The following is a 14,378-nucleotide window of genomic DNA, read 5'->3' as shown; positions in this document are numbered from 1 at the left end:
ACAACTGTGTATCACTAAAACATAAAAGTAGGTTAAAAGTATATGCAAGTAAACAAGCTTGCTAACACACACAAATTAAAATACTGTATCTAGTTTGTATACAGGACACTAATACATAATAGGATCACTGGGAGAATGAGGGCGACGCACAAGTAAGAGTGAGTAAGATAACTCTCCTTGTCAAGGGCGGTCACACTCAGCACAGATATATGGTGGCTTAATCATAGAGTGACACAAAATAAACCCAAAGAAAAATAAAAGGAACGAACTCACCCCAGAATCCAAGTGTCGTATGCAACTGTTTATCAGTCTGTGACCACTAAAGCTGGTTAGCTGAAGCTATGGATCTGTCTTGTCTTGTCTAAGGTAAGACGTCCCTTTGAAAAATGAATAAAACCATTACATGTGAAACAACACTTAAACAAAACAAGAGGAATCTTTACAAATTATTGCTGCAGTTTAATGAGTGTTAATAATGTTCGAATAGCTACTGTGTCCGGTCGGCCAATCCCACTTCTGACACCATTTGTGACAGGATGGACGTACCGGGGACAATAACCATCAGAACAAATCAACATCCATTGCAATATTTACAAATTTATTTACAGAAAATGATTATTTACAATGAATAAATGATCAATGAAAAAAAATCCGATTATAAGAAAAAAAAATCTGAGTTCAGTATCTCTAGATATAAAGTTCTAACCCTGACAGTTCCGTTTTAAAGTGACATGGCACAGTTGTTTCCGTTAATTTCGAACTTTAAGTAGCACAAAATACAACATATCTTCAAGTAAAGTGCCTTTAAACTGTGAATACGTTGACCCCCTTTTGGCTCTCTATGATGGTAGGTGAATGGGTCCCTGAGCTGACTTCAGTGGATCACAAAAGTTATCGTCTTTGCGGTTTACGGCACAATCATGGGACGAAAGCGCTGCGCTGGGAAAATCACATCCAGGCGAGTGAAGACAAATGAACCTAGGGTATTGTACTTCCGGGTCACCAGCATCACCAGGTAAAAGTCGTCTGGCGGAAGAAGCTAAAATATATAACATATGGTAAGCACCATAGCAAAACAAATAAGTCAGGGCATAAAACTGCTCCTTTGGGTACACCATACCTCCGTAGGCTCCCATAAATAATACGTGCTACTTATACAAAATATATATGCTATTAAGTTCAGACGTCACGTGATTAAAATACGTCACTTATTACTTCCATTATTACTAAAAGTAATTACTTAAAAGTCTAATGTTGAAGTATGGAAAATATATATGAAAAGTTTCGATGAAAAATTATAGATCCGGAAATGATAAACTGCAGCTATTATTTACAACTACAAAATAGCACAATGTAATGCGAAATAAACGTTATTCAAAAGCTAGCATGAATATAATATCAAATGCCATACAACAAAATGGACAATGTTTAGATGTGCTATAGACCGGCACACAATAATGTCAAATTACAATAGCATATTACATACATGGTACTAGACTTGCCACATAGATTTAACATTACAATGTAATGCAGTATAGACGTTCCATAACAACAAAATGTTTGACATATTTTTTTTGAAAAAGGGTACTTTACAATTATCATGTTACTCAAATTTCAGTACAAATCTTACAGCTTATATAAACGAAACATTTTAGAATCCTCTTTCGGTATAATTTACAAAAGCCTGAAAAATTTAATAAATTATCCTGACATACCGAAACTAGCCAAAATCACATGCCGAAAAGTAAATGTTACATAATTCTGTAGAATGACCAAAGTTTTACTAATTAAAAATCGTAATTCAAAAATTATACAAAAATCTAACAAATAAACTTCTTACCTCGATCGAGCATAAATTTCTACCAAGGAAAATCAATTTGACATAGATTCGTCTAATGTCGAAATGTGGTGTGCGCTAGGCATATCTAGACCAGTCTATTTATAAAGTAACGTCCCGCCAAATACTAAATTTCATGGGACTCACGACTAATGCGTGTACTCTGACTATTTGTATTTCTACGGGATTCACGATATAGCCGGGAAATCTGACTACTTTGGCGCAGATTGAAATTGACAATTTGAGGCCCGTTATAGTGGTTTTGGGGATAAAATTATGAATTACTGAAGTTTATAAAATATCAACTTTCTTATTACTGAACCGAATTTAATGAAATTTGCATGGAAATTTAAGTTATGAAATACAGAAAAACATAAGAGGTATTTTATGCGAAAAATCAGACATGTATCTCAATAACTCATGACAGGTTCTTCAGAAAAAAAAAACTGCAGAGTTACGGGACTTTGTTCCTTTTTGTTACTATAATATATACATAGACACAATCTTGTGTGCACCGTCTCTCCTCATCCCCTTGATACAATTTAATGAAACTTCACACAAGTGATCAGTAACAACAATAGTTGTGCATGGGACATGTTAGGTTCTTTCAACAACAAAAATTGCAGAGTTATGGGACTTTGTTTCTTGTTAACATACTATGTACATACAGGGCGCATTCGGCATACAAACCCGTGTAACTCTGACTAGATCACCCGAGTTCACCTGAGTGACACGAGTAACAATTGTAGTCCGAACGCTTTATCGAGTAACTGAAAACGGCGGAGAACGTTACCTATAATTATGCTAACATTTCAATAGCTTCTGAGCTGTAACAATAATAAAAATTGGTTGCTACTTTGACACATAATGACTTCATTTTCCAAAATAAACAGCTGATCAGACGAGACAGTATCCCTCGTATCAGAAATTATGCTGGATTAGTGGACTATATGTTTTATGTATGCGATATAGTGCTGTTAGTTGATAGCATTGCCGCTGCGTGTATCTTACATAATGTTTGCATTTTCAATGACAATGAAATAAATGATTTTTGTGAAGAACCTAATATAGATATGTTTGATGACCATAATGAGGACAGACAGTCTGGTTAGAGATGAACTGGTACGACTTCTGTCAGAGTGAAAAATCAGACTGGATTGTTGTCAATCGACTTTTCAGATTCTGGGATCAAGTAACACTTGGAAAAAAATGTTCAACCCATAATGTTTAATAGACTAGAAATTTCTATTTTATGTTAATTGGTACTTCAAATTTTTTCTGAAGCAAGAGCTACAACTTATATTAATCCTCTTATGTCTACACATGACTCTACTACCCCGAACTATTTCAAATTGAAAGGGTGTTTGGTATAATTATTTCTTTTTTTTTTATTGTTGTGACTGAAATTCATTTAAGGAAACAGTGGAGACCCTGATCACAAGACCTGTTTTGCGGTGTTTCGGTTCTAGAACTGAAATAATGATTCAAGGATTATTTGACTTGATTCTATGATCTCACTTTAAAACCCTCAGGCTGAATAGATATAAGACGTTTTCAACCCAGTACCGACCTTAGTTTTGACAAGAGCAACTTGACGGTAAAATTTTAACCATCATTTTCTTACTAAAAAACGGGACATAACCTTGCCAAAATTAAAGTAAGTGTTATGGAACTTGATGTTTTTACCTTGCTTTACAACCCTGAAGACATGTGAGAAATGTTAACCCAATGCCCCATTAGTTTTGGAGAGAGCAACTTACATGCAAACACAACAATATCTATGCAAAAGAAAGGGGGCATAACTTGTCCAAAATTAAGGTTATGGGTATTGATGCTTTGACCTTTCTTGGCATCACTGGAGACTTGTATGGAAGTTTCAGTCCAATATCTGCATTAGTTTCCGAGATAGTAACGTGCATGCAAAACTTTAGCCAGCTTTTTATAAGTTTAAACAGCGGGGCATAACTTGGCCAAAGTTCAACTAAGAGTTATGGAAGTTGATGCCATGTCCTTTACAACATGGAACACGTGTGAAGTTTGGTTTAAACATATTTTATTTCAAACAAATTGATATGATTACAACAGAGATATTAACATTAACAACGATACAATCAATTTGAAAAGGGATACGACCGAAAGCCTAGCTTATAGAGGTCTTCTCCCGATTGAAGTGTAATTACTTATACATCTGACGGTCAAGAATATAATGTTTGAAATATGATTTTAACAATAACAAAGACATTTTCATAAGAAGTATGAAAGGAATGAAGTTTCAACCCAGTATCTGCATTAGATTTTTTTTAAAAACTTGCACGCAAAACTTTAACCACAAAAAGGGGTCTGACTCAAGTAAGAGTTATGAGGCTTGTGATATGTTGATATGACCTTATTTTACAGACCCGAAGAAATGTGTGCAGTTTTAACCAAACATCTGCATTAGTTTGGATATACTAACTAGCATGTAAAACTTAAAAATGCATTTTCTAAGTCCAAAAGGGGTATAATTTTGTCAAAATACATATTAGAGTAATGGGACTTGATAATCTGCGGTTAGTTAATGACCTTAAAAAGTAAAAATAGGTTTCAAAGCAATATGTCTATAAATGAGACCCATAATTTACGTAAGATTCGATAAAGAGTTATCAAACTTGATTATTGGAAAGACTTGTTTGAAGTTTCAATTCAATATTGTATGTGGTTATTGAGATAAAGCCTTGATAGTAATTGCACCCAAAAGTTTGCCAGTCTACCAACGACGCCATGATTAAAGTAGTAGTGCATTCGGATACGATCACCCGCCTTTCCCAGCTTCAGGAGGTGGGTAGAATTCGGGTGACACAACTACTATCGCCCGGGTTACACGAGTTATACTCGAGTAATACCCAGGGTGACTCGGGTTAGCTCGAGTATGTATGCCGAACTCGCCCACAGTCTGCATATGCAATCTCGTGCGCGCCTAATCTTCCGAACCCTTGCACACAATTTAATGAACTTCACACAAGTGATCAGTACCAACCCTAGTTGTGCATGGTGCATGTTACGTTCTTTTAGATAAATATCCTGCATAGTTTTGGGACTTTGTTTTTTGTTACTGTACTGTATACATTCAGTCTATATACATACAGTCCACATAATTATGCAATCTTGTGTGCGTGAAATTGCAATGTACTGTGTCAGTGCATGCGGGGGGTACATTCATCACCTTTAGTGATAGCTCTAGTTGGAATCTAAATTGGACACACATACTGCAGGAATGAATTGCCTTTCAATTCCTTAACACAAACTTTGTTTATATCCCGAAGTTTATATTACGTGTTAGTTTTGATAAAGTGAAAAATGCTCGTATCGTCTGTACACTATAGATTACTCATAACACAATGTAAACTACAGCTTGTTCGTTTGGTTGATCTACGTCATGCCATTGTTTCTTGTTTCTTGTTTATCTTCTCCCCCCTACATAGGGGAACCGAACAGCGTTCGTAGATGATTGGGTTAAATTCCACCACCAGAATCACAGTTGACACGAATATTAAGTCCACCACCCAAATCACCACAGTACACGTATCGCGTCACACACTTTATACAGCTCAGTTTATGAAAGAAGCACTATTTACTTAAATGAAACTTTTTTCATGAAAGAGTGTTTGGTACGTTGTGGCCCCCGCCCAGCGCCGGCAGACAGAAGGAATAGCCGTGCTCTGTCCAAACCAAATAGTAATCGCCCGCAATGCTTCTCAAGGTCATGATACTCCGCACAACTAGGGGACTTGAGATATATTCTAACAATAGGTCAACTGTTGACTATAATGGCAAGCTTAGTATTGTCGTCTAGCCCTGTAAAGTCGGTTCCTGTAATCTCTCTCCATTGATGTTCAATGTCACCCAGAATAGTACCCCTAATACCGTCCAATGCGATACATTTCAAAACAAAATGCTCAACTGTTTCTACAGCCTCCCCGCACACTTGGCAAGTAGGATCAATGTCGTATTGATTAAAATTCACTCTGGTTGACTGAAGATAATATGTTCCGGTTAACAGCCGCAACTTAACCTTCATACGGTATGATTCTCTTGCCGAAAACTCTGGTGCCAGAAGAGGAATTACTTTGCCCGGTGTAAATGTATCATGTACTAGGAATTGTAGTGTAGAGTACAGGGGTACGAGACTGTCTATGCGCTTAATCCAGTATCGGTTGACAGCACCGTGGATAATAGTTTTCCAACGGCCTCTAGTGGGTGTATCTCGCAGAATATCCTCAATCGAACCAAGATCATATAACCACATGAACTTTTGCACTTCTACAAACCAAGATGCACTGTTAACTGACTTTATTTGTATCTGCCTCGTTAGGATTTCTTTTTCAGCACTATTGTCATCTTGCATCAATAAAGTATGGAGAAAAGTTAGTGCACGAATATGGATTTGCGCTTCAATCGGTAAAATTCCAGTTATGAGATTAATGGAGGGGTTTGCTGTGTTGTCCGGTAACCGAAGGATATCTTTTACGAATTTTCTTTGAAACAGTTCAAGCTTATTGATCATGCTTTCTGGTGGAAGTAAAAGCTCCAATCCATACAACAATACCGGTACCACGTATGTCTTGTATAGAAGGATCACAGAGGATATGTTGAGTCCCTCGTGCCCTTGATAACCACTTCCAAATAGGCTGTATGCTTTTCTTCTTGCCTTCTTAAGATTTTCATCAACATTTTCTTTTTGATTGTTCAGTAGAGAATTTGTACGAATAATTCCCAAATGCAGTGCTCTCTTCACTGTAGGAAGCTCTGATCCATTTAGTATCAAAGGGAGGTGTGTATTGTTTTTACGCCGAGGATTAACATGTATATGTACACTCTTCTTAGGTTGAAGCAGATACCGTTCCATGTTTGCAAACTCAGCTGAGATGTTTAGCAGCCCCTGCACCTCGATCAAAGAATCTGCACACAGGCATATGTCGTCGGCACAAGCGCTAGTAGAACATCTGACACTGCCTATCGAGGATCCAATATTTGCGTCGACCAGCCTATCTAGAAGGGGGTTAACGTAGATCTTGTAGAGATCAGTGCTGAGCACGCCTCCTTGCTTCACGCCTTGATGCACCCGGAATTCCGAAGACACTTGACTCATCCATTTCACTGAACTGATGCAATTTCTATGAAAACTTTCAACAATAGACCAATGTTTATCAGTAACCCCAATATGAAACAATCTGCGTAGTAGATATTTATGATTCACCACGTCAAATGCTGATTTGGCATCCAATAGGATAAGGTGCATATCTGCCTTGTTGTCTTTACTTTCTCTATAAAGTTCCTCAATAATAAAAGCAGCATTCAATGGTGATGAGTTTTTTGTAAATCCCCGTTGGAATTTATTTTGATTGAGTTGTATACATTCAGCTATTCTTTTTCGAAGAAGCGCCTCTATTACCTTGCCGATTACTGGTAACACTGTTATCCCGCGATAGTTGGACGACTCGTTGGGTTCACCTTTGTTTTTAAAAATAGGAGTAACAAGACCTTTCTTCAGAGCTACAGGGAACTGTCCACTTATAAAAACATGGTTGACAACGGAAAGAAGGTAATCTCTTGCAGCTTGTCCACAATTAAGTAAGTGTTCCACTGATAAGCCATTTTGTCAACCGTATTCGTGTCATCAAGCCGATCTGTTATTGAGCACAGTTACATATGATATATAATTACTATTCTCCACAAAAATTACAACTTGTTCAGACGGATTAATTATAGTGGACAAATTACATCATACACAAGTCCAAAAGCCAGTTGATCGATGACTGTGGTAGCAACAGATCAGCCAGTTTCGAACAAAGGAAATCATTCAGTTTTGTTTCTCCCACTTCATACTTTCCGCAAAAGAAGAGTTTTTTGTCAACTTTAACTTTATTTCAATAAGTATGTTGGAAAGTTCAAAGCCTGTAGTGTCTTGTCCATATAAACCGATTCTGGAATTAGTACAATGCAATAACATATCAAAATAAATGTTAGTATCCCACAAAAAACTGTACGGGTAATACCCATGAGTCTTCAACTAGTTCTGTAAAGGAAATATTGCAATACTTTCCATGACTGTTTACTGATCCGTCACATATATGCCAAAAAAAAAAATAGAGAAAAGTGGAAACTTCACAGGTCGCCCAACACGACAAAAACGAAAATGTTGCAGGCTCGGTTTGATTGAGCCTGTTCATGGACGGTAGTGGAAATGCATGCTACCGTCCACGCCCTCTAGCCCCGGGTTGAGCAGAACTCAACATTTACACATGCTAAAAGTACAAAAAGCAATTTAGAGACATCCGCAGATGTATTCAAACGGCGGTGAATATGGAACCTTCAATGATACACGTGTAAAAGACTTATTCCATCTTCGTTTCTTGCTTTTGAATTGTTCGAAAGCGTAAGTAAAACGTGTTTCAGAAATGTGTTTGCTTTATAAGATGTCATTTTCCCTAGGCAATCTTTCGGGTCTTGTTTCAAGGTTATCTGCAAATCTGCGCTGCCATAGGACAATGTCCCGAGCGACATCTCAGAAAAATGGTCTTGCAACAGAAGTAAACGCTGTCCCGAAAAACCATTCTTTCCTGGTTGGATACATGGTGTCAGGTGATGAAGTATTCCAATCCACGGTTATGGCCAGTTCAATTAAATGGTTGTCATCACTAATCAACTGCGCTAGTTTTATTGTTTTTGTATGGTGTAATTGCGCTAGCGTTATTGTTTTTATATGGAGTGTTATATAAGTGTCTTTTTATGTCGATTTCATTTTACGACTAATTGTTTACAATTTGTTTAACTACAAGGTTGCAACAATTGCTGTTACATTTAGAATTCAACGATAAAATGTAAAAGAAACAACAGAAAATAAGTTTTGTTTTCAACGGCATTGCTGTAGCGACTATTGAGGCAACCAAAACACTTGTCTCAGTCATTTTTTCTGCCTCAATCGTCCCATTTGACTTTTTGCCTTGATCATTATATTACTGTATGAGCTACCAGCCTATCCAGTAGAATTTAGTATCGGGTAAGAAAGTATTTCTTCGATTTCATTTTTGAATAGGTTTGTTATATATAATAAAATATGTGAAAAGATAATTTGGAATAATAGTAGACTCGGTTTGATCTAGACTGTTCATGAGAATTATAAAATGTGCAACACCCATGATGCTTAAGTGGAATTCTATTATAGTGAAAATGTATATACTCTATGAACATATAGGGTCAGAAAATATAACAACACCGAGTTCAAGTACGAGAAGTCTGTTTATATCATACAATTATTGACTCTTGAGCCACTGGATATGATGTGATATTCACCGGAAGCGGGTAATATTGCCCACTTCCGGTGAATATCCATTATGTTCAATGGCTCAAGAGTCAATAACTGTTTTATTATATGTACAAATATTTGTTGCAACATATTTAATATTTGAAATCAACAATAACTGTGTGAAACTTCTATTCTATTTTTCGAAAGTCATGTTTAATGGGGAAAACCCATTAACCATTAAACATGAAATATATTTTGAAAGATGATGAGCGGTTTCAGCCAATGAAATTAGGTTATTTTTAGAACATATAATAATCTAAAATTTGGACTAGACTGAAGCACAAATATTTTTTACACGATACGACGTCGCAACTGTGTGCCCTATGTGAGATATTTCAGTAAAGGTTTTTTTACTTAGTACGGAAAGTTAGATATTGTGTTTTCATTTTTTTACCAGCCCTCCTGCTTAGCTCAATAGGGAGAGCGTAGATCTATGGATCGCGGGGTCGCGAGTTCGAGCCCTGGGCGAGGCGTATGTTCTCCTTGACGATTTAATAAAAGACAGTGTGTCTCAAATCATTCGTCCTCCACCGCTTATTCATGTGGAGAAATTGGCAGTTACTTGCGGAGAACAGGTTTGCACTGGTACAGAATCCAGGAACACTGGTTAGGATAACTGCCCTCCGTTACGTAACTGAAATACTGTTGAAAAACGGCGTTAAAATCAAAACAAACAAACAAATATTTTACCAAAGAGTATAAGAAAAAACCAGGTCATTTCCAAGCGAATAGCGTGACATACTCTGGTTGTTTTGTTGAGCTATATTTGCAGTTAAACCTTAACAGTTAAAAGGCTAAAAAATCCAAAGAAGCAAACAAACAGATGGAGTGGGTATAAAAATAACGAGAGCAGAGTCTGTTTGCGCATATAGGTAAACTATTGTTGTTGTTGAGGTTTTTGTTGTTGTTTTTGTCGTTTTCTAAAGTTAAGAAAAAACAAACAGGAGATTTGTTGATTTCAAGTATTTCATGTATGATGTAAGGTACTTTAAAGAATGTTGATGAGTACTTGGTGAAAATCACTCTCTTTATAATTGATATCTATTATCATGGTCCCATAAAATACTTTCATAAAATATTGCATTTTGCTATATGTAGAATGATCTTGTATATGTATCTATGTTTAGCAGTCATCTCGGGATCACTTCATAAACACTGAAAAAAAATCACCGTAATGTTTGGTTTTAAACACCACATACAACACCACTTGCATTTTAGGAATGGAAAAAGATGTAGTTGCTACTGCAGACGCGCATTTTTATTTAATAAATAAGTGTCCACCAGGCAAAATAGCCCACTCAAACGTAGATGTCATAAAATCAATAACAGATGTTTTTAAATCTTACAATAAATGGGTCCTATGTTAACAGATTTTGATATCATTTCATGATTCAGACACGGCTGTAATGAAATTCAAGTAATCTTCAATAGATTTACCAGATATAATACCGAATCAAGTTTAGAGGTAAAAAGTTTACTGTGCATCGTAATCTGAATACTGCCAGACGCAAAAAGTATCTGTACCGTACTAAAGAAACAATGATCCGATGAAACTGCTAAACGACAAACAATAATCTTTATGATAAGGGTATAAGTTCGCCGTATAAGTTACAGTGGCTGTTCAACAAAATGGGAATAAAACTCACTTGATTATTGCGTTCAATATTTAAAACAGACAGTAGCCTTACAATGTAAATGTATTGACTTAATGGGAGATAAGCTTCCAATCGAAATTATAGACAAAACGGTTCAAATTTGAAAACTCAAACAAACTCTAGCAAAACTCTTTCGGTAAGAGGTGTTGACATCTCAATGCAGACTTTTTACACGTTTTACTTGCTACATTACATACATCTAACGATTATCAAACTTGAATAAATATATACGTGTAGTGTAGTTAGGGATTTGTAGGCTTATATTAAATCCATAATATTTGTTTCAAACAAATTGTGTCACACATTTTAAGTATCAAATTCACACTTTGATTTTCCCTATTCGGTTTCGTATACGCTCACGCATTATATTACTGAAGGCAAGAAATAGAGAAAAAGGTATTCAAAATATTAAAGTTTCAGCGACTTCACTCTTAAACAAACGATTCGGAAGCAGAGTGTGGTTACAACCGAACATCATGCAGCCAGCCAAGGGTTCGATCGTGTGGCTGCTGGTGACAGTCGGCTGCCTAAATCATATTGAAATTAAAGGAACATTGTTTCATAACGAATCTGTACCTTGGTACAGCCCTCGACCTTCCGTCAGCGATCTAGGCAGCTTCCACGCATGAAGAATTCACAAGTAATGATTGTAGGTAAGGCGATACATATTGTATTTCCTCCTACCTTCCACATTGACATTTGTGTCTATTACATGACGCAACATGACACCAGATAGTTATGTAAAAGATCCTCGGGTAAATTTTAGGATAAATGTTTTTCGGCGCGCCGTATTAAGCACGATTTTAAGACCTCGTGTGACCTTATGCCGCCTGAATAATGTACCAATCGGATTGCTTGGTAAGGTATTCTAGTTATTTTCAGCCAAAATGAGAGAGTTTGTAAGAGTTGCGCGGATTGGAGGAAAGGCTGAAAATGCTTCACTCTGAGTCATGTGTGACACTGAGTGAAATGACAACGCGTACGTCATCTATAAACTCTGTAAGAACAGCACCATCGGGTTGTGTGCGTTCTACTTGAACAGGTGTGCGTAACCAAATATTCATCCGCTCATCCAGGGAATCATGTCGCTAAATTCCAACCACCTTGTGTTGTCAATGTGGACATTTCTTATTTTCGTCTTGCATAGAAGGATAATGGTCTACATTATCGTAAAATGGTTAAATAGATAAATCTAGCGAAAATCTCAAAGTCAGCAGTAAATAGTTTGTAATATATCACCGTACTATATTTTTTCTTAAGACGGATTGAACAGCAGGTGATGGATCCTTTCCTTAGGTTTTCTTTTTACAAAAAGGTTATTTGTTTTATACATTCATTAACTCTTACCCTGCATTACAGCAACAATTTCTAACCAGTGCAAATCATGACTAACCTGCAACAACATGTCCGATACTGTTAAATTTTAGATTCTGAATTTTAAATTATTTTTCCGGTGAAAACAGTACTGTACATATTCTGAATGGTAGATAATAAGCTGAAGCAGGGTAAGGGTTCATGTTGCTTCCAACAATTCCAGAAATAAAGTATAGAACGTATTTCAATATTGTTTGCTTTTTGTTACCATCTTTTAAGCACCAAAGGTTCAAAGATATATATATCTTGTGATCGTTTGGTGTCCGTCGTGTGTCCCTCAACAATTTCTAAACACAGTCTTCTTCAAAACTACTGTCCCCATTTATACAAAACTTCACAGAGGCCCCTTTCAACATTGCCAAAAGATTTAAAATACAAGTTTCACCCCATATATAACTTGATAACTTGTGCTTCAGTTACATTGCGCCGACCATCTTTTTTAAAGATATTTCTTGTTTCTTATTAGCTTTATGTACATTTTTTTCATATAATTCATACGACAAGGCTTACTACTAATTTTACATACACCTTCTGAGGTTCTGATAAGCGAGTTCTTAAAAAAGACAAATGAGCCATGAGTAAATCAACATAGTACATTTGCGACCAGCATGGATCCAGACCAGCTTGCGCATCCATGCAGTCTTGTAATGATTCATCTTGTTCACTTTCAAAGCTTATTGCAATTAGATAAAACCGTAAGCGAACAGCATGAATCCTGATTCAACTGCGCGGATGCGCAGGATGGTCTGGATCCATGCTGGTCGCAGATGCACTATGTTGGTTTTCTTATGGTGCGGCTCAAATATTGTATTGGTCGAATATAGACAATAAAATAGTCTTGTTATATATTAATTTTCCTGGTCGAAGGCTAAACAGGACACCATACGCTATGCTCGTAGCCATGAAATATTTCTGTAGTTGAGCCAATGTGATACCCTGTGTCTGTTGACAGTAGCCTTTCGTCGTCGTCCATAGTTAACATGTTTGCTATTAACACTGTAGAGGTTATAATTTTAATTAGATCTTAACTAAACTTCGTCAAAATGTTATGTTCATTTTTCGATCGAAAATAATCCCTATCTCGATAATTCGAAATCTCGATGTTGATCAACGGTTCCGAATAAACTCTTTTTGAGATACGCAGTTAAAGGTGTTGCTGTTTGCAATAAATATTTAATCTTCTGTTTGCATTAACGATTTGATCTACGCACACTGGATGTATCATGCATAATAGGTTTTGTTCGAAACTAATAAATTAAAATACCTGCTTAAAATTGAACCATTTTTGCCAATTATTACCTGTCAAGGACTTTTTAATAACCACGATACTTGTAAAACATATGGTACTTAAGGCTTCGTAGTAAGTAATAACAACAACAGATCAAATGCAAAACTGAAGCGTATGCCACCTTTTCGACCACTAGCAATATTTCAACAAAGAACTATGCAGTAAATGCGGGAAAACTTTTGAGAACGACATCGGCTTTACTGTTTTTTGTTTGTTTTTATTGCTCAGGTGAGTTTTTCTGATCACTCGATGTCCGGCGTCTGTCTGTCTGTCGTCTGTCTGTCAACATTTAACTTGTGTATGCGATAGAGGCTGTATTTTTCAACTGATCTTCATGAAATTTGGTTAGAATGATTACCTTGATGAAATCTAGGCCGAGTTCAAAAATGGGTCATCTGGGGTCCAAAAATAGGTCACTAGGTCAAATCAAAGAAAAACCTTGTGTATGCGATAGAGGCTGTATTTTTCAACTGATCTTCATGAAATTTGGTCAGAATAATTACCTTGATAAAATCTAGGTGAATTTGAAAATAGGTCATCTGAGATCAAAAACTAGGTCACTAGGTCAAATCAAATAAAAACCTTGTGTATGCAATAGAGGCTGTATTTTTCAACTGATCTTCATGAAATTTGGTCAGAATGATTACCTTGATGAAATCTAGGCCGAATTTGAAAATGGGTCATCTGGGATTAAAAACTAGGTCACTAGGTCAAATCAAAGAAAAACCTTTCGATAGAGGCTGTATTTTTCAATTAATCTTCATGAATTTTAGTCAGAATAATTACCTTGATAAAATCTTGGCCGAGTTTGAAAATGGATCATCTGGGATCAAATACTAGGTCACTAGGTCAAATCAAAGAAAAACCTTGTGTATGCGA

The 14,378-nt window shown here is 36.4% G+C and overlaps 1 protein-coding gene across 1 annotated transcript; it reads right to left on the bottom strand.

Annotated features, from left to right (window-relative positions):
- Nucleotides 1–5,627: 5,627 nt before the first annotated feature.
- On the bottom strand, nt 5,628–11,561 carry LOC128551303 (uncharacterized). Its single transcript, XM_053532115.1, has 2 exons — nt 11,522–11,561; nt 5,628–7,459 (listed from the first exon to the last, which is right to left on the bottom strand). Exons 1-2 carry the CDS (start codon nt 11,559–11,561, stop codon nt 5,628–5,630), a joined length of 1,872 nt encoding a protein of 623 aa, XP_053388090.1.
- Nucleotides 11,562–14,378: the final 2,817 nt, after the last annotated feature.

Source organism: Mercenaria mercenaria, chromosome 19, assembly GCF_021730395.1.
Source record: "Mercenaria mercenaria strain notata chromosome 19, MADL_Memer_1, whole genome shotgun sequence".
In the NCBI taxonomy this organism is placed as follows: Eukaryota; Metazoa; Mollusca; class Bivalvia; order Venerida; family Veneridae; genus Mercenaria; species Mercenaria mercenaria.
This window is presented reverse-complemented; position numbering and strand designations above follow the sequence as displayed.

Bases quoted from the DNA above. Each gene is read 5' to 3' on its own strand.
- LOC128551303 (XM_053532115.1), bottom strand. From the start codon at position 11,561: ATGTTGCGTCATGTAATAGACACAAATGTCAATGTGGAAG. The intron at 7,460-11,521 runs GTAGGAGGAAAT...ATGGCTTATCAG, and splicing joins CACAAATGTCAATGTGGAAG to TGGAACACTTACTTAATTGT.